This window comes from Sinohyriopsis cumingii, chromosome 3, assembly GCF_028554795.1.
Source record: "Sinohyriopsis cumingii isolate HCF-2022 chromosome 3, ASM2855479v2, whole genome shotgun sequence".
Classification (NCBI taxonomy): domain Eukaryota; kingdom Metazoa; phylum Mollusca; class Bivalvia; order Unionida; family Unionidae; genus Sinohyriopsis; species Sinohyriopsis cumingii.
Window position 1 is genome coordinate 80,306,693 of NC_142963.1, and position 25,788 is coordinate 80,332,480.

The 25,788-nt window shown below is 32.8% G+C and overlaps 1 protein-coding gene across 1 annotated transcript in view; it reads left to right on the top strand.

Moving 5' to 3' along the window:
- The window catches only part of LOC149803181 (cadherin-23-like), a 287,768-nt gene that overhangs the window by 70,049 nt on the left and 191,931 nt on the right, over window positions 1-25,788 (top strand). Inside the window, exons 16-22 of the mRNA XM_089953899.1 lie at window positions 5,497-5,727; window positions 8,969-9,057; window positions 15,982-16,153; window positions 16,640-16,751; window positions 17,659-17,780; window positions 18,151-18,269; window positions 24,835-25,013. Coding sequence (XP_089810025.1) covers window positions 5,497-5,727; window positions 8,969-9,057; window positions 15,982-16,153; window positions 16,640-16,751; window positions 17,659-17,780; window positions 18,151-18,269; window positions 24,835-25,013 — 1,024 coding nt within the window. The remainder of the gene's footprint in view (window positions 1-5,496; window positions 5,728-8,968; window positions 9,058-15,981; window positions 16,154-16,639; window positions 16,752-17,658; window positions 17,781-18,150; window positions 18,270-24,834; window positions 25,014-25,788) is intronic.

Sequence of the window (25,788 nt, forward strand, 5' to 3'; positions counted from 1 at the left end):
TTGAATGACCCTGACCCTAATGAACAGGTATGTAACTCATATCTGTTCTCAAAGTCAAACATGTTTTCTTCAGAGGCAAATAAATGAAAATATCTAACTATACCAGACACACGGTAACTAAAGGTGACTTCCATTTCTGCTGTGATAACACAACTACTTTTCCCACCATCCAGCAAAAAAATTGTTTCAATCCTCTCGTTTCAAAGCTGACATGTTGACACCTTTAAGTTTGACTGCCAATGTGACTGGCGTATAGTAAGTATAATTCAAGATATGAAATGCTTAAATATCGATTCATATGATATGCCTTTATCTAAACAATGCCTTACTCATCAAACAAAAGAAGTATTGAAAATGAATATATGGACCAGTCACTGCTGATACACTCTTTTGAACACTTCAGGCAAGGTGAAACCATTGTTTGGTTAGAAAAAACCTGGGGCTAACCACTGGAGGAAGGTGACCATTAAATACAAAGCATTTATATAGAATTATGATAGAAATTTGACAGGGGATAATCTTGATCTTGTGACCACTGAATACAGGTTAGCATCAGGACAGGTTTGACTGTATAACTTTCCTGGACATGTTTTTATTAAATTATTCAGGACCCATATTTCTACCAATATTTATATTAAAGCAACTAATACACTTAACTATGTCAACTTTAAATCTTGTCATGCAAATCATACAGAAGTGAATGTTCCATTTAATCTTGCATCAAAAGGGGTAGCATCTGTAAAGGACAAACATACATAAGAACAGAGACTCACAGAATTGCTTCAGTATCTATGCAGGCAAAATTACCCCAAGAAAATTATCAGTCGAGGAATACTGAGAATAAAAATGAAATGGAATGATCAAAGGAGATAACAGTGAAAAGTGTTATGTATATTAGATTTAATTTATATTTGATTTAATTTAATTGCCTGTAAGTTTTAAAATCTTTTTATTTTTAATTTCATTACATGTCAAAGTAATGTAATCTTGTTTACTTGATTTGGAATTTGTTTTTCAGAAAATTAAGTTTGACCTGACTCTTTTCATAAATAATAGAAACACTGTTTCTATTTTTGACTTAGTTCCTGACCTTGATTCAGATATAACTGAGACAAGTAAACAACTTTCTATTTTTATTTTATTTTCAGAGTAAAATGATTGGATTTTAAAAAAGTCATACTGGAAATATGTGACTTCAGATTGTAAACAGCCTCTATTTTGCAATTCTGGGTTTTCCAAAATTGTACAGTAGTTAGATTTAATAGTGATGTTTAGAGAGTTATTTCTCAGTTTGGGCTTTTACATTGGACACTGGAAAGTGTTTCATTGTGACCAGTTTGGAGTTAATTTTAATTTTTATTCAAATTATTTGGATTCTAAAGATTAATTCTTTTTTCTGGAAATATTTGAGTGCTCATACAGAACTTGGACAAAGACATTTATTTAAATTTTATTCAGAAATTCAAACACCAGAATATTGTTTGTTGATCAAAAAAGAACTGTAGACACATCTGTACTATAAAGACTACAGTATACGTCATCACCTTCCATTTTGGAATTTTGGTTGGGACTCAAACTTGAATTTATTAAAACATTTCATTACTAGGACTTCTAAAATTTAATTCATGGATTATTCTTGGATTATTTTTGAATTTGATTCTTAAAACCATAAATTCTTATTTTTTTTATTTTTACATTGTTTTTCCAGGGAAATAAATTAATTGTTAAATTTTTCAAAGCTTGTTGTTTTCACTTATACTATTGTTACTGTTTATTAGAGCCTAAATATGTAACGTAAGAAAAGATTAAAACATTATCAAACGGAATTTCTTTTTAACCATTATCAAATATAATTCCTTTCATTGCAAATTATAACCCACTGACCACTAAAATCTTCCCAATGGTATGAACATGAACAATTACTTTGACACTAGAATGAATATTTTTCCTGTTACAGCCATTTGCAGTCAATGAAACTAAGAATATATACCTTTCTGTAGCTCCTCAGCTTATCACAAGGTCTTCATCAAAGGAATGACTTCTGGATTATAATCATGGGATCAAAAAAACATTAACCATATGACAAAACCCTTCTGTACAATTGCAAATGTTCCAATCCTGAATCACAGTTCAACACTCGCTCCATCAGCAGGACAATGGTGTATCTGTCCCTTTACCAAACATTGGTGGACTCTCCAAAAGATTACAAAATAATCTTCCAAAAGCATGAAGTTAATGTGACCCACAACCATATAAAACTATCTGCTTAATCATGGTACATGTACATCCAAAAGACAATCCTTTGAAACAGAAGTGCTCAGTCATCTATAAACTCCATTGTGATGATTGTGGAAAATATTACATTGGGGAAACTGCCAGAAGCCTTGTAACAAAGAGTTAAAGAACACTTATACACCAACAGAAAATCCCTGACAGCAGTTGGAGAACGTTGCAAAGAATCATGGTATACTATTTCTTGGGATAACATCAAAGTACTCAAAGTACTCAGTAGATAGAATAATACCTTGAGAAGGTAAATAAGAGAAGCTATTCAAATCATGGAGGGTGAGCCAGTGTTGAAGTGTGATTCCAGATTGGAACTAATGCTGTTGTACAGAAGGTTTTTGTCATGTGGTCAACATTTAGTTGATCACATAACTCCAGTCCAGAAGTCATTCCTCTGTGGAAGGCCTTGTGATAAGGTCAAAAGTTATGGAGTCATAACCTATTATGAGACAGAAAAGTATCTATACTTACTTTCAATTACTTCGATATTTGATTTGGCCAATGTGGGTATGTGAGAAAGCTTGCCAGTAGCTTCTCGTTGGTCAGTGGTTCTTTCCAGGGTTTTCCCAGGTTCTTCCTCTACCATTATTACTGGCTGCCATGTATAGCCTATCATGTGCTGAAAAATGGCATTAAACCCTACAACAACAACAACAACAACAACTTTCATGTTTGAATAAAATGAGAAATGTTTTAGACAGAATGAAAACTAGTAGTAGTAAGAGACAACCCAAATATTTGAAACAAATTCTTATATAAAACTTCATTGAAAGAGAGGCCCGAGTAACATAGATGCAAAATATGTACTAATATGGGAAATGCAGTTAGATATTTAAGTTTGAAGAGAACATGGATTGCAGCTAAAAAAAATTAATTATTGATTGATATATTTGAAATGTGATGCCTATAATATAGGTCACAAAAATACTGAATAAAGAAAGAGAATGACAGTACATAGACAGTCAACAAGAACAGAATTTCTCACCGATGAAACAGAGAAATCTGTTTTGCTATCCTTACTTTTCTTATCTCAGTGTGGTTGTCTCAGTCAGGTCATCTCAGTCATGGTGTCCATGTGCTAAGAACTACTTTTAAAAGAAGAAGCCCTTGTTGTTTACTGCTGTTCATGACAGAGTTGTTCTAAAAATCAAACAATAACAACAACAACAGATATATAACACAAAAACCCATATAGCAACTTAAAGTTTCTCCAACTATAGGAACACGCTATATACCGGTAACACATTTTGAGAGAAACAGACACACATATGCACAAAAAGTTGAGCTATATGGCATAATGCAAGAAACTGTAGTTTGTTCCACACAGCATGGTGAATTTTATCCTATCTGGTGGCCTAACTCAGTAAATTTTCAGGTCAGCACCATTAAATGTAGCTAAAAGTACCTAATTAGTTTTAAATACTTTATGTAAAATGAATTAGAAACTATTAGTTACATTTAATGATGCTGACCTGAACACAGACCTTATACATCACTGACTAAAAAATGAAAATTCCTCAAGAGCTACTGCAAGGACTGGAAATGTGTTATATAAGACCTGCCTTCTTCAGACTTGGTAAATCACCTCGAACCAGATGAATAAAAAATTGTAAACAAATAATATTCCTCCCCTTACCAATCAGAGTTGTTCATTCATCAGTCTACATGCTATTCTACAAGAAGATTTCCATGTAACATATTATTCATTGCACTAGTAGTAGCAACACTTGCCATATTAATTTCCAAGAAGATCATGAACTAGAAATCTGATCTGTCACTACACACTTAGTTTGAACTACCATAGCACTTTTTCCAAATTAGAACTGATGAAAGTTAAAAGTTATCTATATGAATGATACTGATTAATTATTAGTTTCATATGACACCCAATTAATTAAATGTGATAATGCAGTAATAATATCAAATGGTTTTATGTTTTTTTTTCTCGTGCATAGAACTTGTTTACTTAGAGTCAGCAAGTCATCCCATTGCCCTCATTAACATATTCATATAAATAGCACATGGCTTGAGACACTCATTGTATAATACTTCCAACATCTAGCAATTATAACTTTTTCTTGATTTTTTAAATCCTTTTCCAAGAACGGCATATACAGCTAGATTCTACTTAAATAATTATTCATAGTTACATAACTGTTCATGAGGGAACTTAAATATCCTTCCCTTATATAAATTATTTACTGGTAATTATTTTTTAAGTCAAGAAAAAGCAACTTTATTTCATGTGCATTCTTCAATTAAACTGTAATAATTGTAACTAATTATTTGAGATTCATGAAATATTAAAATGGATGCTTTATACATTGTATCAATACACTGCTACATTTTCAAAACATGACTATAGGTTGTTGAAATTTGTATGGATGATTTTATAAATTGTATCAATATATCGATGCACATTCATAACACACTATACAGGCCCCATGCTGAGTAAATTTCATTAAAAAAAATATTATTAATTTTTTTTTTTGTTTAGCCAAGAACTTGAATGTGTAATGATTCCGTTAGTTTTACAAATGTGTTTTTGAACACAAGAAATACAGAAATATTTGTTCACTGCTGTCAAATATGCATTAATAACATTATGATCAAGAAATTTAAGCAACATTTTTATGCTTGCTTAGTCTAGTGGTTAGTATGACAGCCTAACATACAAGCAAAACAAGTGTGTATACTTTTATGTTCATTTTTTTCTTCTTATATGTGCAGTTTCATTTTGAATTAGAAAGGAAAATTATGTTACTACTGATATTTTCTGTGCAAATATGCACAAAACACAGCAGAACATAAATGGTTAACCACTGACATTATTACATGAGATATACAGTAAGAATCCTACAAAAGCAATCTGTTAAATATAATGCTAAGCCAATACATTTGAGCATAAACTAAAATGAAAATTTGTTTATTCCAAGATAAATGCATTCATTTCTTCTCATATGTTAGAAACTCGAGTATTATCACCAATCAATGAAATGTATCTTTTATTTACTTTGTTGCAAGCAAATATATTGCCATACATGACCCAGCACATGAATCTTTTCTTTTTGCATATACATGAATGTTTGTGTTTGTGTCTGTGTCTGTGTGTGTGTGTGTGTGTATATATATATATATATATATATATATATATATATATATATATATATATATATATATATATATATATATATATATATTTCTTTGCAGGCAGTTGATCCTGATGCAGGTGTGAATGCAGCTGTTCATTACAGGATAATACACGGAGATAAGTCTATATTCAGTATATCAGATAATGGATCTGTTTCAATACGGCATCCTTTGGTTCTTGATGGCAGAATCAATGATAGTATTACAGTGGAAATTGAAGCTAACAATACAATACCTTACACTAATCAACACATTACCAATGGAAGACAGACACTTATCATACATATCCAGGTAATTTTTAGCATGATTCTCTATTTATGGTATTAAGCAGTTTTGCCCAGGTAAGTGAAAAATGTATAAAAGTTTATTTGCTTCATATCTGAGCTTTAATATATAATTAATTTTAGATTGATCATTAATTGCACATGCTAGGGTCAGCAGCTGCCCAGTATAACTTTTGTGTGTGTGTGTGTGTGTATGTTGCATATAGATTAAATTTATGTTTCCATAAAGCGATATATTTGAGTCAAGAGAGGTCTGCCAGGATGTCATCTGCAAAACGTGAGTCCTGACTTTAACCAGCAGTCTGATGGATGATAGATAGGTCTTGCTTCATTTTAACCAATCAAATAACTTAAATGCAAACCTTTAAGATATGTTGGTTAAAATAAGAGCCTGGATATAACTAGAGAGAAGATATAACTCATCAGTAGTCATGCTATAAAGCCATACTAATAGAAGGCAAGCAATGTAGAATCACTGTAGCCTCGCTGGTCTGGAAAATTAGGATTTTCAGATTTTCCAGACCCTGAATCTACAAGGGTTTTGACTGACTCTAGTCATAAGGATGCAGAAAAAGATAACAATTTAGCACAGATTTATTCAATATTTTCTCACTTATTTTGTCAGGATGATATATACAGAGAAATATTCTTTTTGCAATTGACGTATTCTTTTTCAAGTACAGAAACATGCAGGTAATTCCAAATATATTGGGTGTTTCTCCCCTATTTAGAAAAGTTAGTTCATAAATTCCTTTTCTTTTTTTTCAAAAACTCAGCCTGTATGTAAACAGTTAATAATATGGGCAAATTTTATTCTTTGAAATAATTTGTTCATTTTCAGTCTGAATATCTAAACAAACATTCATAGACAAAAAGTTTCTCTGCTTATGTAATGAGAAATTTGTAGTTAAATTCTTGGTTCCAAACTTTATAGACTACAATATTTTGTACACCAAAAGTACATAGATGAATTTCCTTTTTAAATTGTTTTATCTGCTACTTGTCATTTAGAATCTTGCTCTCTAACCTTTACTGGCTCAATCTTTACAAGTCCCAAAATTTTGAATGCTGACTCTTTATATACAAGACTGGCACATGTAAGTATATAAGAAATGATTGGTGAGCATTCAAACTGATGAATCAATCCGAAACAAGTTTACTGTGGGAACAATGATCTCAAGATTGAAATGCACACACTACTGCATACATCAAATCAGCTAAATTGAAATGATACTAAGAAATACAATATGTAATGACAAACTTACCCAAATATATAGATGTAATCTTTCTTTGTGCAGGTAATTTTGTTTGACAGTTTTGCATTGTTGTACATCAGCACACAAGAGTAATGAGCATTTTGATGTACCACAGGTCATTTCAAAATGGATACACACATCTATAACATGTTGTGACTAAAATCAGTTGATTGGAGGATATGCAAAGTATTGGCATAGCAGTACAATCTCTTTTCTGTGGTAGTATTTTATTCTCACACAGAATCTCATGTATAAAATTAAATTAATTGTCCAAACTTTATCAAAGATTTGCAAGATTTTTTCCCTATTGCATGATATTGTTGAAAAAAGTAGGCAAAAATCTCTAACACTAAATGACTGCAAATCATCCTACAATTTTCATAAATGCACTTGTTTTCTGTCTGAACTTTACACAAGTTATCAAGACCACTAAATATTTTCCCATTTGGTGAGAGTGATTCAAATGTTTGCTGGCCTTGACTGACAAATATTTCTCCCAGTTGTTGGCATCCCACTCAAAGTGTCCCTGCCTATTACATCAATAGTGTAGTTAATAAATTGTAAGCTTCAGGTTCAACACTTCATATTTTTATCAATATGCTCTGTAGTGTTAGCACAATGCCTTTCACAGTATCAGCTATAATGTAAGCTTTGTTTTCCTACATTAGTCACAATTTTTAGACTACAACTTACACAACAATTAGCATGCACATAGAAGATTCATGTTCTATACGGCACTGATCATTTAACTTTTTTGGGTGGTGCTGTGATTTTCTTTTGGGCTGAAATATTTATTTTCTTTTATCTAAAGGTAATTAACATGTTTTTTTCCAAATAATATCATTGATATAATCTGGTGCTATTTTGCTTAAAATCAGAGAAAGATAATTTTTCCAGCTATTGACAGATGGAAATTAGACATCTCCAGTGACCTAAGTGGTTAGAGCATCTGCCTCAGATGTGGGAGGTCATGGGTTCAAACCCCGGTGAAGTCATCCCAAAGACTTATAAAAATGGTACTAGCAGCTGCCTCGCTTGGCACTCAGCATTAAGAGGATAATGTTAGGACTGGTCGGCCTGGTGTCAGGATAGTGTGACTGGGTGGGACATGATGCTACATGTCTGTGGTATGATGCCCCAGTGCTAGACATAACTATAAACTGCCACACTGCAGGCATCATAGCAATATGACTAAAAAAATGTATAGCTACATTAGAAATCCAAATCACACACACACAGACAGAAATTAAACAAAATAAATGACAGGTACCTGCCCCAGAACATTGAATTGTTGGTTCCTAATATAATTGCGGTATACCATGCATGGTACTTATCACAGTGTGTTCAGAAATACTGCGGTACAGAATTGTTCATAGTGCCCAGCTCTGTTGTATACCATGCATGAAATACAAACATCTTTAGACACATCCATTGAAAATGTTCTGGTACATCATTTTAACAAGCTGGTATAATCAGTATGTAACAGGAAATATTGTAATGATAATTAACCCTCAATTAATATTCATATATAAAAATAATAGATCTGTAAACAATCATTACGGAATTCAATTTGTAAAATTGACAGGTACATCTTTAGAATATGGGATAGCTGGAGAAGACAATAGATATGAATATAAAAGTAAATTTTCTGAAGTCTTATAGGTTCATTACTATTTTTTTAAGTTTTTCAGTGAAATTTTTCAAAGAGAAGACAACAAATTGTCAATTCACACAAATTGTAGGCAATAATGGATTTGAATGAGTGAACACATTTCTTCTGGGGAAAAAAAAAAGTCAAAATATGGTGCTTCATTTGTAGATATCACTCATCACTAAATACTAAATAAATAAACACAGTACATGAAAAGTAATATTAGAAGAAGTTGAAAGTTTTCACTTTTATATCAATAATTTATAGCTACAAATTTTTAAAATATATATTTTTGATATATCTTGTAAAATAAAATAAACCTGTTTCTTTTTTTACCAAAGGATATTAATGACAAAAATCCTGTCTTCCACTCATCAGTATATCCTATGAATATGACAGAAACTCTTCAGACAGGATCTATTATTGGAAGGTAAGCCTTAAAAAAAATAAAAAATACTTTATTGATATTTTACAAATCCTATACATTTTATACACCCACCATAAGACAGGGCATATAATGTTAAAATGTTCATCCTGGATACATCTGTTTATCCTTCTATCTACTGTATCTGTAATATCCACTTACCTATTCTGTTTTTCGTGTATGTGTAATAACTCCAGTTTTCCACACTCTACCATTACCTAACTTTGTAAATAGCTTTTATTTGGGACAAGGAAGAAACCTACTGATTCTTCAGGTTCAAAACGTCATGGGCCAGGATGACAGAATCTGAAAGAAGAAAAACGGTCTCCACACAATAACTTGACTTATATACCAGATACCTTGACTTCACTTTTAAGATGGCTTGCATTTGAGACAAGAAAGACACCTACTGATTTTGAGATTATCAGGTCAAAGGTCCAGGTAAGTGGGACTCCAAGAATGAAAATAGTTCCACAAAATAACTTGAATTCTGTGTCATTTACAATACTCAGTTAAATCCTTTGTTTCATTTAGTATTGGTAGGCAATGTAGCCTAGCAATAAAGGCATGGAAAGAGAGAAATGGGATCTGTGTCATTTAGTACCTGATTATCTGACCAGTGAGAAATGATTTTACATAAAAGTTGTATAATAATACTATTTACCATATTACCATTGATGGTAATTTTGTGAAAACTATTGAAATTGCACATGAAGGATGAGTGCAGTTAAACAGTTTTATTTTTTATAGAAACAGTCCTTCTCTATTGTAAATGATTTATTTATATAATGATTGATGATGTACATGAGGATAACACTTGTGGCTTGTTAGATTTTTCTATGTACTGTTTGTATAACTGAGAATATTGCAAAGTCAACATTTCATGGTAGCCATTGGGAAAATAAAATTTCCTGTTAACCATTATGAGCAGAAAAGTTACTAAAATTTAATGTCCTGCTCTAGTATAACAGAAAAATGAAAAAATTTTGAAATTCCATATGATTCCTATTCAGTTCCTTCTGGAATCCAGCATGATTCCTGTAAAACATTTTGTATACACTGTAGTACAAATCTTTTCTGGAACACGTTTGAATTTTAAGGATATTTTAATGATATCTATAAATGTAAATTAGTGATATTTCTGTATAAAACTTCATTTATTTAATTAAAGGGTCTGTGAAATTTGCCCTGGAATTTGCTTGCAAGCAGAGTGTCTATTCAATAAATAGATTGAAAGCAAAAAGGTTACTTACATGTCCAAAACCCTATCTTCCATTTGAGAAGTAAGAATAAAATCCACTGATGTGTCCCATACAACTTTTTAAAAAACTCAAAGCTAAATAGTAAATCCATATCTGCAATGTAGACAGACTGAAGACAAATCTGCACAGTATATATATAGGCATACAATATCCCTGGTTACGTACATATTTTTCATAAATGCCAAATGCCTAATTTGTTTATATTTAAAATATACATACAAAAAATGAAAAGAATGTGTGAAGTTGCAAATTCACCATGGCAAAGAAGCATTCCAGTTGTACTTCATAACCTGCATGGATATGATGGTCACTTGATCATGCAAGGAGTCAAAATGACATCAAATACAACTAATAAGTGTCATTCCCAGCAACATGAAAAATATATATTTCAATTTGGCCAGCTTCAGTTCATTAACTTTCTGTTCCTTCTCAATTTCAGCTGGAAAAACTCATAAGCAACCTTACAGTGAGTGGTAACAATTGTTCTGCAATCACTTGTCAGTATGGTGGTGACACTTATGAACCTGAAAAGTTCAAGCTGTTAATCTACACATATAAGTATATGAGTGACATGGACAAGTTTTCTGAAAGTCTTTTGCCTCTGATTGATGCCTGCTATTCATCAATGTCCCATGAAGGCATTTCAGCCAGCAATTACACACACGTGAAATGTCTGGTCCATGTTTCATTGTCAGAATCTCTGTCACTACCATGACTTTCATTGGCACACATATGTGATGTGCCTTATACATGTCTTTGAGGTTTTTCAAGATGCCACCATGTTTGTGTACAATCTCGATCTCACTTACTGGTTCTCATCACTAGGAACGGCATGAGATGCATTGTGGTTGAAAACTCAGATAGCAAGTTACTGTTCCACTTTTGCTAACCATCCCCCCAGCTCTCACAAAGTCCAAAGTTAAATCCTGTACCTGGATTCAAACAACCTGTATGATTGGGTGATGATGCAACTGATGCCCATAGGTGAATTCACATGGATTGATTCCACAGAAGCTTTGCTTCTCATACGATTTCATGAGTATACCAGTAACATCAACATCAGGTACTTCCTCAAAGTCGACCTGGAATTTGATTCAGCAGAAGTTTTGCTTCTCATACAATTTTGTGAGTACATCAGTAACAGCAACCTCAAAGTAAACCTGGAATACACTGATAAGCTTCACCGCACCCACAACAATTATCCAGTGGCCCCAGAAGGAATGTTAGTGCCCACAAGTGAATGTCCCCATACCAGTGTGTGCTCATGAACAGTTCTGGGCAGGAGTTTACTGAATGTGCCAAACTGGTTACAAATCTGCAGCAGAAACAACACTATTTTGTCCACATATGAAACCTTCAGTTGTATCGGCAGTTGGGAATGTGTGTTGATCTTGTGTGCAAAACTGATCAAGCTAAACTTTGTAGCCTGCTTGTGGACCAAGTATTAAATTCTGGAAGATAAATTAATGGTGGACTCATTTCCATCCATAGTAAAAACATCAAAGTTGAAACTGATGAAGCCCATTTACATCTGCAAGTCTGTACCTATCTAAACTTCTCATGCACCAATTTTGTTGTGACAAGATTAAATCATGGTTCCATGATAATATACGTATGCTGTACATGGACATGCACTTGCACATTATCACCTATGATATCAATTGGACATGAATGAGACAGTGCTGATGTGAAAATTTGACACCAACAAATACCCAAAGGATCATCAACTGTTCAGCCAACATAATAAAAATAATAATTATTTAAAGAGGGTAACACAATTAGCTAAGAACTAATCTACCTTGAGGCCCTAATACAAAGGAATTTATTTATTTTAGCTGCATCTCTGAAGCCACTGGATATATTGGGTTCGGAAGAAGGAAATAGAGTCTGCATTTCTAATCTCAGCTGGAATACTATTCCAGATCAGAGTTCCAGAGTATTGGAAACTTTTTTTAAATAACTCCTTATTTGGTTTGGGAATTTTATACTGTTTGGTAGACATGGATCACAGGTGGGGAGTATTACCAGGTAGCCTATACTGGAATAGTGATTGTAAATATTCAGGAGCACTAATATGGGATATTCTGTACATTAATTTGGCTTTTCTCAAACAGATTTGGTCTTTAATAGGTAATATTTTTAATCTACCAGCTAAATTTTCCTTGCTTTCTTTCTGGATTGATATTAGCCCAAATGCTCTTTTTTGAAGATGTGCCAGCTTTGCTATGTTTTTATCATTTGAATTACCCCATACTGTATTACAGTAGTCTATAAAGGGTTGTATGTAACTGTTATAAAATAGTTTTATGTGCCTTTCAGGGAGAAAATGTCTTATCCTACTGAGAAGCCGTAATCTTGAATTTACTTTTTTACTGATATGTTTGATATGTTCAGTCCATGATAGGTTATTATCTACCAGAACACCAAGTAGTCTATCATGACAGACCATTTGCAAATTTGTATCCTTCCATGTCAGACATAGTTCATCACTATCAAGATTTGTCCTTTTTTGCTGTGTTGAGATAAGAAATATTTTATTTTTACTAGTATTTACCACCATGCCATTGGATGTGCACCAGTTTTCCAGTTTGTTTAGGGCATTCTGTAAAGAAATTTCGAGTTCATGCTTTGTGTTTTGGATGTCTGACAATGTTGTGTCATCTGCATAGAGATCTGTAGACGATATTGAGTCTCTTAGTAAAAGTGGTAGGTCATTAATAAATAAAATGAATAGTAATGGACCTAGAATTGAGCCTTGTGGTACTCCATATCTAATGGTTCCAGGTTCAGAAAGAACATTATTTATGTAAACATGTTGTGTTCTCTCACTTAAGTAAGAAGTAAACCATCTAATTGTTCCTTCATCACATGGGTAGATTTTCAGTTTCTTCAAAATGATTTCATGATCCACCATGTCAAAAGCTTTCCTGAAATCTACAAATACAGATCCTATTATTCTACCTTGGTCAAGTGCTTGAAGCCATTTATCAGTTAGGGAGATCAAGGCAGTCTCACAGGAATGGTTCTGTCTAAAGCCTGACTGATTAGGGTGTAACAGCAAGTGTTTGGTTAAATATGACATGAATGAGTCATGGACATGTTTTTCAATCAATTTTGACAAGTTTGGTAGTATTGAGATTGGTTGGTAGTTATCAGCATCATCTTTAGAACCAGATTTGTGAATAGGAGTTACTTTTGCAGTTTTCCATATTTTGGGGACAGATGAGGTTGCAATACTTAAATTAATTATGAATGTTATGCTATCTACAATAGCAGAGGCAGAAGATTTAAAGGGTTGTGGACCAATCTAATCAAGTCCTGTAGCTTTCTTGGTATCAAGTTCACTGAGACATCTTTTAACAAAGTTTTTTTGATACTGGTGCGATAGAGAAACATACCTCCTTTGCGATTTTGCTGCTGCAGAACTTGTTCAGTTCATTAAAGTTGTTTTCTATCACTGGTTCTTTTAACTTTGTGGGAATGTTGGTAAATAAATCATTGAAAACATTTGCAATGTCAGTGTCATCAGTGACTATGGTGTCATGTACCAGAAGTGAGTGAATTTTATTTGTCTGATCTTTGTGTGTTCCTCCAGTGAGTTCATTGAAGACTTTCCAAATGGAGTTTGTGTTGCTCTTTTTGTTTTCAAGCAAAGATTGATAATACATTTTTTTAGCTTTTTTCATCATACTTGTTAATATATTTCTCCATACTTTATATTGTGCATGGTTTCAAATAGCCTTAAATTGGTCTCGTGTTTTCATAGCATCTAGGATTTCAGTAGTAAGTCAGTTACGTTGAATTTCAGTCTTTACTCGATGTACTTTCAGTGGTGCATGCTTAGAGAATACATCCATGAATAAGTCAGTCCACACCCTCAGAACTTCATCTATGTCATCCAAATTTTGCATCATATTCCATGGAACTTTATATAGGTCATTGAGAAATTGTTCTTCATTAAAAATTTTGAGCAATCTGTAAGTGATCATTTTGTGTGTATTTTCCTTATTTTTCTTGCATTTAACCTTTCTTGTCAAAAAAGTAGGATAGTGGTCACTAAGACCAACATTCGGTACATTAACACAAGCCACATTGTCTGGTAGGTTGGTATAAATGTGATCAATAAGAGTGCTCGATTTTTTTGTTAACCTTGTAGGCTCATTTACCAGCTGGTCTAGGCCTAATGATTCAATAGATTCCATCCAGTTGTTCCTTATTTGAGTATTGAGAAGGTCCTTATTTATATCTCCAAGTATGTATGTTTCTTTCTCCTGTGCTAGAACATTTTCCATTTGTTTCAAAAAGTTATCATTCCAAAATGTTTTCAAGGAAGGTGGCCTATAAATGAAACCAACTAGGAATGATTTTGCATTATTTTGAAAAATTTCCACCCAGATACTCTCAATTTCGTGTGACTCCAAGTCAAGTCGCCTTTTTACATTTACATCTTCCCTAATGTATACAACAAGACCCCCCCCCCCGCTGTCTCTCTGTCCCTACGTAATGGTTTATTGTAGCCTTGACAGTGAAATAGATCATCATTGTGATTAGCATTTAATTTGGTTTCAGTGAGTCCTAAAACATGTATATTATTTTCCTTGGAAGACAACATTAACTTAATCTGGTCTATTTTCCCCACTATACCATGTACATTTAAGTGACCTATGTTAAAACCTTTTGTATTTAGTTTCATATCAAATATATAATGTCATCATGCAATGGGGTACTCACTGAGATTGTCTCCATACTACTTTTATCATTCTGACATCTTATTTCCATATTTAGATGTTCATATATATTAGCATCTTCAAAGTCACATACAAACCCTGAAAATCCATTTACATTTGCATCTACAGTAGTGTCCATTGAATAGTTAGAGTCAAGAGTCTCACTAGGTACATTTAGATTTGTTGTAAATGAAGCATTGGCATTCTCCTCTTTGCCAGCTTCCTAATATGTATAAAACATTAATGGACAAAGTCTTTATTTGTGTCCATATTTATGGCATCTGAAGCACTCATGCCAACAAGAAAATTGCAGATAAATTCAAACATGAGTGTGCAGGCAAACCCATAAAGGAATTCAAGGGACTTTGACCCAGAATGTATTTGACAAAGACTTCCAACAAAAACATGAGCAGTGGTGAAGTAGAATTCACTGAAAACACCACTGTGAAACAATTCTCCACAAGTTATATTGAACTACCAACAATAACATGACTATACCTGAGACTGAAATTCAACAAAGATGCTCTTGTCCATGTAAAAGTTCTTGGATCATTGACAACACCAAACAATGGCATAGGCCACATGGTTCTAGGTAAACCTAAAAGTGTGCACACAGTTGCAGCAAATATAAATATTCCCCAGGAAAATATTTTCTTTATATAGCAGTTGTAACAATAAAGAAAAATACTTGGTTGAAAGTACACATGCATGTTGCACTTGGTTGGGTGTGACATATATACATCTGGATAAAGTCTGCCTGTCAAGTGATTGTACTCTGTGGTGATATTGTTAATAACATTGACCAATATCAGTGATAAAAGTCTAAAACCCCATTTCACACTACTGGAGGGGTACAGATATTTTAAAATTAAACTAAACTCTCCCTTACTGGTCTCATGTGTTTGCCTAACTAAATAAGTTTTGTATGTCTATATTTTCAGTGTACTTGCAACTGACAAGGATTACAGCTCTGAGTTCAACACAGTCACCTACTGGATACAAGGCGGAAATGATAACAATACTTTCTACATCGATTCAAGAACTGGAAAAATTTATTTGGAAAAATCAGTTGATTTTGACCCTCCAAGTAATCAAAAAGGCTTCAGTCTTGTGGTACATTTTTTTAATACATGTATCTAATTAAAAAACAAAAGTATTTTTTCTGTTCTTTTATTCTCAGACACATCTTATGTCTACTAACTTTAGGCATGTTTTGGGACAAAAGCAAAAGATATAAAGACAGAATGAATGAAAATGATGAAAAAAATGCTATACCAGACAAGGAAAACTGGCATTTGGAAATTCATGGGACTGTATTGGATACCAGAATATTAATGATTTCATACACAGTATTTGAATCTTAAATGTAGAGCTTGAGTAACTTTAAATACTAATATAAAATAACATTTTGACCAGAGATGGCTATTCACTATTTACTAGTAGTATTAGAAATACAACTGCAAATGTACAAGATTAAAGGGAAATAAGTTGACTGATTCCTCCTTTTCATTTTTTTCCTGGCACAGAAAAATGGTTGTGATCAGTCTGCAGTTGCTTTCTCTTCTCTAAGATATATATTATTTCTTGTTTTCTGCCTAGATTTATGCAAGTGATCTGCACAAAAATGTGAATAGGTCTATGTTCAATGCAAGCACCACAGTGAATATAAGAGTCATTGACAAGAATGACAATATTCCTATCTTCAAGAAAGGTATGTATGAACAAGGAGATAATTGACATATAATATTTTGTAAATTTTTAATTTGCTTCAGCAAGGACAGAATGAATGGAAATTATGGGAATTTTTTTTGTATCAGACAAGGTTCCATGTAACACTAAGTCTTGCCTTTAAGTTTAGGTGTGACTTTAAAACTGAGCTGATACTTCTGCTGTCAACCCCAAACAACAACACCATCAGCATAAATTTGATAAAATTACTAAAAGTTGCAGATTTCATGTGCTTCAAAAATAAATAAATTTAAGTACAAATGAAAATCATAATATTTTAACAAGTCTTCCCATGTCTTTATTTATCATCCTATCTCATTAACACTTTAACTCTGAGAAAAATAAAATGATAAATCACAATTTCCGAATGAATATTATATACAGATTAAATTTATACAAGATTTTTTAAACTCAAGTACATCTGTTATACATAAACACATATGCTGAGAGGAAATAATTCACAAATGTAATTCATTCATATTTAATTGTACTTGTTGTAAGCTATCATGCATTTATTGATAGGTATGAATGGATAGGTACTAATTATTTTTGAAATAAATGGCTGGATGGATGAATGTATATACTGTAGTTGGACAACTATAAATGCATGCTACTGTAGATGCTTTCTAACTGGGTGATATGAAAACTGTCATTTGTTGTTTTAATTTATTATTTATACAGAAAATTTAATATATTTTAGAGTTGATATTACATTATTTGTACCTATGCTGTATGTAATTTCTTTTGTCATAATTTAACCAGTTTCTACACATAATTACAGATGTAACTAGCTTGAATAGATGTGCTTTAAAATTGTGTGTACTTATGAATTTAATACGAATTTTTATTAATATTGTTTAGTAATAAGTGTCATTTCTTTTTCCTTACAGATCCAATTAATTGTGTATTGCCAGAAAATAAGATTGGTACATTTAATTGCACTGTTAAAGCAACTGATGCTGATAGTTTGGATCTGAATGATGTAACTTACAAAATTACTGATCCTTATAAGGTACCTGTTTGATACCCATGTTCTACCTTGGCTTTCTTGACAAATAAACCTTTTTATCATAAGACAGCTTATTGTATAAAATATCTACTTGGCTCAATCAATTTAATAATAAAAATAATCATCATCATCATCATTATCATCATCATCCTCTCCTTTCTTTATCCATTGTTGCATAATTAGCATATACAATAAGTAGTTTACCTTATGGACTCAGAATTAATACCAATAGATAATGTACATACTCTCTCCCTCTCTCTCTCTCTCTCTTATAAAGTAAAATTGTTGCCATGCAAATTAGAATGATACCTAGAGGAAGAAAATTGAATGTGAAATATAGTGTTCTGCTTAACCTCGATCTTTCATTTTACAGATATTTTCTATTGATGAGAAAAATGGCAACCTAAGAGCAAATAAATCTTTGGATTATGAAAGAAATGTTACAGAATACACCATCAATGTGTTGGCTGTGGACACAGCAAAGCATCTTGGGTATGTGTTTTATGCACCTGAGAACATTTTTTTCAATTTACAGAATACTGTGTTTCTTTAGGATATCATTTTTATACACCTGCCATACAACATTATGACTTGCTACATCTTTCCATCTGTCTGCAGGCGTATATTAAACTGAAAATCTAAAACAGAAATCCCCACCTCCGTTTGAATGAAATGGGAAATTTGATTAAAGTATGAGAGATTTATTGAAGAAATAAAGGTAGGGCTTCAAAAATAATTTGGCTGACTTTTCAGTGTGATTTTTTACAGAATTAGTGTCACCCACGTAATTATGTATCATACAATAGACCCTGCATATGTTCTCTGTTTTGTTTCCACACTTGAGTTTTCCACCTTCTGCTATTACCAGACTTTGTAAATAGTTTAAGGTTGGGATGATGAAGGAGCATAATAAGTTTAAGGTCACAAGGTCAAAGGTCTGGGTAATCGAGAAAGAAGAAAAATGGGTTTCTCACAATAATATTAGTGTTATTTCACAGACCTGGACTAAGCTTTGTGAATGACATGCACTGTGAGCAAGGTGCAACAAGCAATATTGATTTTGGGATCAAATGGTCAAAGGTCAACTTCATTGTGACTGAAAAATAAAAATGGTTTCTTGGAAAATAAAATAGTTTCATTTTCAACCATGTACCTTCACTAAAATTTGCAAATAGCTTAGATTTAGGGTAAAAAAAGAAGCCTATTGATTTGGGGGTCAAAAGGTCAAAGATCAGTGTAATTGTGACTAAAAGAAGAAAGCTATTTTTGTCTAATAACTTTAGTTCTAAACCATATGCCTTGACAAAGTTTGTTGGGGACTTGCACTTAAGGTATTAGGATGAGGTCTGTTGATTTTAGGGTCACAATATAAATAGTCAGGTTCATTATGCCTCAAAGGAAATGGGTTTGTACCACGATTTTGTTTCAGATTAAGTTCCTTGCCAACAAAATCTGTGCATATCTTGTGTATATCTTGTACTTAAGGCAACAAAAAAAACTATATATTGTGGGGTGTAAAGCTCAAGGTCATGGTGAGCTTAATAAGAAATCTGACAAAGCCACAGTTTGAATGGGATTTTATGAACCATTAATGCCTGAGGTATCACATTGGAATTGGCCACATGATGAGTCAGTCTTAAAAGTATGATCAGCTTGGATGCATCAAAGAAAAACAACAGTGAGGGAAAATATATGCAAGAAGCTAATTTTTGTGCAGATGGGTGGGCATGTGATCCCTCAGGTACTTACAGTTTTATAAAAATCCCAATCAAACTGTGACTTTGGTAAGTCTTGTTTAATTGTGAGACATTATTTCGCAATGGGATCACATGAGATTTTAGAGTTTACATCCAATCAAAAACAAGAAGGTAACTGTATATTAACAAGTCCCAGATGATAATACATGTATTCACAAGCAAGAAATATGTATTTGATTTAAGAGGGCCTCAAGGGAGAATAGTTCTTGACTAATGAGTCTCCCTCTATAAATAAAGCATTATTATTATTATTATTATTATTATTATTTCATAAGTTTTGTATCTATTGAATCTTGAATTGTTATATGTATTTTGGATGTCAGCTTTGCTGACTGGGGGCTGAAAACTTGTTAATGCACATCTGCTGTAGTATTATTTATGATACCATAGATGGATAATGACAGTGTCAATAAATAAGTTTAAAACTGATATCAACATTTTGTGTCCACAATTTCATTGGTGTGTTTTATTTGGCATTGTTGGGAAGAGAAATTGATTCATCCAAATTTCCTCTCCAGTTTCAGTAATCTGTTTTTATCCCTTTGTAAAGGTTTGTAGAAAAGTGACATATTCTATATTGTTTGTGTGGTCATGTAGCTGCATTTACTTATCTTAAATAAATATTAATGGTTGTTCTAAAATTTATACTAATATAGTTTAAGCAAAGTTTTTTCAGTCCTGATTAATGAGTGCTCTGCACCTTAACTGTCATCAAGATTAACTTCCAGATGAAAAGTTTTGATCACTATGGACTTTTACATTGGTAATCAGGTACTAAGCTTGGTCAAGAAAAGAGCATACAGGTTGAATCATCACATTGTAGCATAGTACAAATTCATGTGTAGCTTTTATTGTTACATAACAGAGCGACATTCATTCAGGTTTGTACTTGACCATGCCTTTAGGTTGACCATGTCCAGAAATGTCCATATTTTTTAACATTGAGTTTTGCTGTATGTGTTTTTGATAGTTTGTGTCTGTTCAGCAACAGATTTCATGGAATGTATTGTAAAAGCTAAATCATCCAATTATTCATTGTTCTTACCATTGAAGTAAATTTAACTCTGGTGTGTGTGTGTTTTGGATTTTTAGTGTGGCTTTAACAATTTAAGTCATATCGCTATGATGTCTGTAGTATGGCAGTATATAGTGATGTCACATTATCCTGACACCGGGCCAACCAGTCCAAACACTAATCTCTTAATGCTGAGCACCTAGTGAGGCACTTGCTTGTACCATGTTTTATAAGTCTTTGGCATGACTTGGCCGAGGTTCAAACCTGCAACCTCCCACATCCAAGGCAGATGCTCTAACCACTTAGGCCACTGGAGCAGTTAACTCTGAACTATGATCTGAATATACAGTCCCAGGATACCTAAGCCAAGTTAGTAAATCAGGCTTCATTATTTTGGTGTATACTCTTTGTGTGTCAGCCAGTCCATTTGGCAAGCAGGTATATTGTTAAAATTTTCCATCTCAGAGAAAACATAAATATCCATGGTTAATAGCATGAATAGGAAAAGAATAATAAATATCTGTGGGAACTTTTGAAGCAAATTACATCTTTGTGAATGCTGTTTTTAATTTCTTCATTTTGAATAGGTGATGTCCAACATGTGCATCGAAAGCATGCATGTTGAGTATCACATCCTGATGCCTCCATCATACTTGTCTTTAAGGAAATACTTTATATACTTTAAATTTATTCTCCAATTGCTCTCTGATTCAGCAATTTATCAATTTCTGTTGTGATCAAGGCAGATTCTTTGTGATCAAAATCAGAAGTTATCTTCTGCCATTTTCTGGCACAGTAAACTGTACCAGCAAAAACCAAAGAAAAATCTGGTACAGAAAAGGAAATTGTTATACATTGTGTGCAAAAGAATGTTGCACCCTCTGTTCTTGAGTCTTACTAGGGGTGCAGTGTGTATTGTAATTTCTTTTCTTTTTGACATATTATGGGCCCTTTTGATATTGTTGCCATTGATAGGACCAAGATATAGCCCCTCTCCACCTTGAATAAAAAGGATTTGGGTCATCCTTGGGCACCTTTGCTATTATCTTTTCTAAAAGCCTTTTGGAGAAGCAAAACTTCCATGATACATTTCTCATTGTTTGTTTGAGCATTTGCAATATTCTTCACTTCTGAAGCCAAGTTATCTAGAAACATTAGGCAGATGACCCTGTTTTAAAACTCACATATAGGTTCATAACTACAATAGATATCAGGTTTTTTATTAGATCTTTCTGTTTCTTGCAACATATACATGTAATAAAACTCAAAGCATTCATGACATATTTTCACCAGCTTGGCAAGCAGCTTATTAACATTTGTACAATTGTGACATGATTTTTCTTTTGCAATAGTTTATCCATTAGCTTAAGAGAAAACAAAATTTTGGGACATTTTCCTGAATAATTTCAAGCTTTGCATCCAGTTGTTTGATGGGTTTATTAATTTTTTGTCCAAATGTTAGACTTAACTTTTGGGCAAAGCTAAATTTTGACAATTGTATGGCCTTAAATGTTTTTCACTCAATTCCTTAAATTTATCTTGTGAGATATATGCCTTAAAAAAGCACTTTCCAAAATGGGTGGTCTATATCTTTCTTAGGGGGCGCTCACCAGTTATTATGTACTTTTGAGAGAATGACGTATGTAAAGTGAAGTTGTTTGCATTTAAAACATGCACAGTGGAGAGAATGTTGGCATACCTATATACTATATTAATGTAATGTGGATGATATTTCTTTGGATATTGTACTTTTGGAAATTGTACATGATCTAAGCACACTGCTAACTAAAATTACTGCTCCCTTGTGCAAAAAATCAGCCTGAATTAGTCTAAAGTACGCTATCCATAGCAGCTAATAAAATAGGGAAAATGAATTTTGCTGGACTAGACAATACCAGCTTCTGAAAGTGCAATGAATGAATTACCAAATATATAAAATGTAAAAAAAAGTTATCAGCTCTTTTTTATACAATTTACCTCTGAAGTTCAGGAAGTGAAAATGACCAAGTGGAGCTAGCACTTTTTGAAAAGGTGCACATCTGGAGTAAGGCCAAGCTGTATACTCTATAACCCATATTACACCCATCAATCATACACCAAAATGAAGGGAATTAAAGGTTCTTTGAATTATACCTAAGATATACAAGTTTATTTTTAAATAGCCCGTATAACCAGTGAGGAAAGCCAGTGAAATTCTTTTTTTTTAAAATTCTAACCCTATGCAAAATACCAAACTGTAGAGTGCCAACTTATGCACCATGAACTGGAAAAGCTCTTTCAAGATGTCATGGCTTAAAAGAACAAAATTCTACTCATGAATTTTGTCTCTTTTCTCAGGCATGTTTCTGTGGCAGTTCCTTCAGTCTACTGAGGATTTGGTGCCTTTAAGTTTATCAACATATGTCTTCAGTTTATGCACAGCTGCTGAGAAATTTATTAGCAATTTGAGCTGACAGTCTCACATCACTTGATTGTGGATGACTTGTTGTTAAGGCAAATGTTCTGCTTGGTACCAACATTGTTATAGTGTCATTTTTTCACTAGGAACACCTTGCATGAATTGAAACAATGTGTGCCATGTGATACTCTGTCTTCAAAAAACCTTAAAATGGTACCAATATTGTCTTTGCAAACTTGGAATTTCTCCTTGATTTAGATACCACTATAGAACTATGATTTTGTTCTGTTGTTTCACATTGGGAACCAATGCATTATGTTCCATCAACTGTGAAGAAACCATTGGCTTTATCAGCTGTACACTGCTTGGCTTACACAAAGTAAGTTTAGTTCAATATTGCATATATGTACCTTGACAGAAGGTTCAGGTCATTGAGACCCATTGCTCTATAATCTCTTGAGAAAACATGGCCTACTATTGATCTGAGTGTGGATTTGTAACATTAGTGTCTTGTCAGGAATATCTTGTCATGTGACTATTATCATGCCTCAACAATGTGTTGTCAAATTACAAAATGGAGTAATTTCACATTGTAACCCAACCTGCTCAGGCCCCAAACCAACATACCACATTGATACAAGAAAGGACACTGGTCATCATATAGTTGGTTGAATGGAGCTTGGATGAAATTATGTATCCCATAATACAGTGAACCTTTACTTGAAGACAACTTCATATTAAAGGCACACTCTTAAAGGGCAGCATTTATAAACCCATTACCTAATTTAACAGTAATATTTAACATGTATATTCCGGATACCGGTCCATAAAGGACAATATGGCGCACTGAGTTTCTGATATAGACTGGTTTGACAAATAGTTAACCTGTTGTAAGACAATTACATATGTATACAATACCAACAGGAATGAAAAATGTTACTTTTAAGTTTTTTCTGTCATAATAATAGGATTGAAACAAAAGATTTCAACACCTTAAATATAAATGCTATATTACTAAAAGTCTTGGCTTAGTAAGTTACATACATTTTACAACATAAAAAAACTGATGAAAGTTATGTACAGCAAACATTAACAAAAATTCATATGTAATGAGATACATGTTTGTACAATTTTCAAATTTGTGTAACATATCATTGATTCATTATCAAAATTAAATCAGTCATTAAAATCTGAGTATCTTTCTAAAATGAGAATTATATCTATTTATTCTCCATATTTTGTAATAATGTCCTGCACATGTTTTATGTTTAGTGGTGTGTTTATTCATCTGCTGTATTTGTAATATGATGTGTCAATTGAATAATATGTTCGCTTACCTATGACAGATGGGGCCATGGCCCTATTATGAGAACACCATACATTATAATAAAGAAAATGATCCCAAACAAAACATCTTTATAAAAATGAAATAATCTGTATCATATAAAAGCATGTAGAGAAAATCTCTTTTTTAAGCTGGGTATTTCACAAACAAGTTATGTTTCAGATAAATCATGTAACAAAATTTGCTGTGCTTCACAATTTGCCAGAATATTGGGAAAATAGTTAACCACAAGGATTTGCTTACAGAGTTGAATGCATTTTCTTGTATTCCAGCAAACATTTCTTCATGAAAAACATATCTGATACCTTTGTATTGAAAAATATGCCAAGATAATGAATTTGTTCCATGTCTTGGCTAAATAGCAGTTTATTGATTCCCACATGTAGAAATTTAATTTATTTGGTTATTAGATATTTATCATTGTATGTGATAAATAAACTTGCAATAAAAAAAATTATTCTACCGCAGAATTAATTTTCGATCTATCATTTGGACACATTAAATTTAATTTTCAACTAATTTTTTAATTTTCTCAATTGAAGGTATCGGGAATTGAAAATCTACCTTCAAGATGAAAATGATGAAATTCCACAGTTTATCAACATGAAATACAACTTTTCAATACCAGAGAATGAAAGATCAAATACTTTTATTGGAAGAGTTGTTGCTATGGACAAAGACAAAGGGAGTAATTTGACATACACTTTACCCAATAAAGGAGGTGAGTTTGTTATGTACTAAGAATATGAATGGTATAAAATGTTGCTTATGTATAAAGAGATGTACAGTGGTCAGTCCAATTAACTGTGTCTAGGCAATCAAGTGGTGTACAGTCTCCATATGCTCTAAAGTGACCAAGATTATTCTGTCACTAATTGATTCAATGAAAACTGAATCGATACAAGCCAAATTGTGTGAGGGTTTATAACTAGACCTGTGGACTTGCCAGCAGAATAGCATAATTTAAAATTTTTATCAAGTAATATTCAGTGGACTGAATGCTGCCCATCAATAACTGGACTGTGTATGTAAATGCTAGATGTGCATAATACATTCACAGTGGTGCCCATAATAATTTTACTCAGCAGGTTCACCTACAAGTGAACTGATATTTAATTCCTTGAATTCACCAAAGTAATTAAGTAAATACAGTTATAGTTTGATATTGTTGGCATAAAAGGATGACCCGTTTGTCTGAATTGAATTTAGATAGTGCCTGAATTGATGATATGAAGTTGATTATTGATATGTAATTCTCACTGTAATGGCTGTCAAGTAATCAGAGAATCAGAAAACAGATTATCCATCAAATTTAGTATCAAAAGATACCATGTTCTTTCAGTTGACAATTTAGGTGTTGTATAATGGTCTGGCAGTGGTTGTTATTTTGGTTTATAGTCCACATAAAGTTAGACAATGAAGCTGACCTAATGAAAACACAGACTGATCACATCGTATCTGAATTTGTTAATGGGTTAGAATATGTTTGTCTTGAC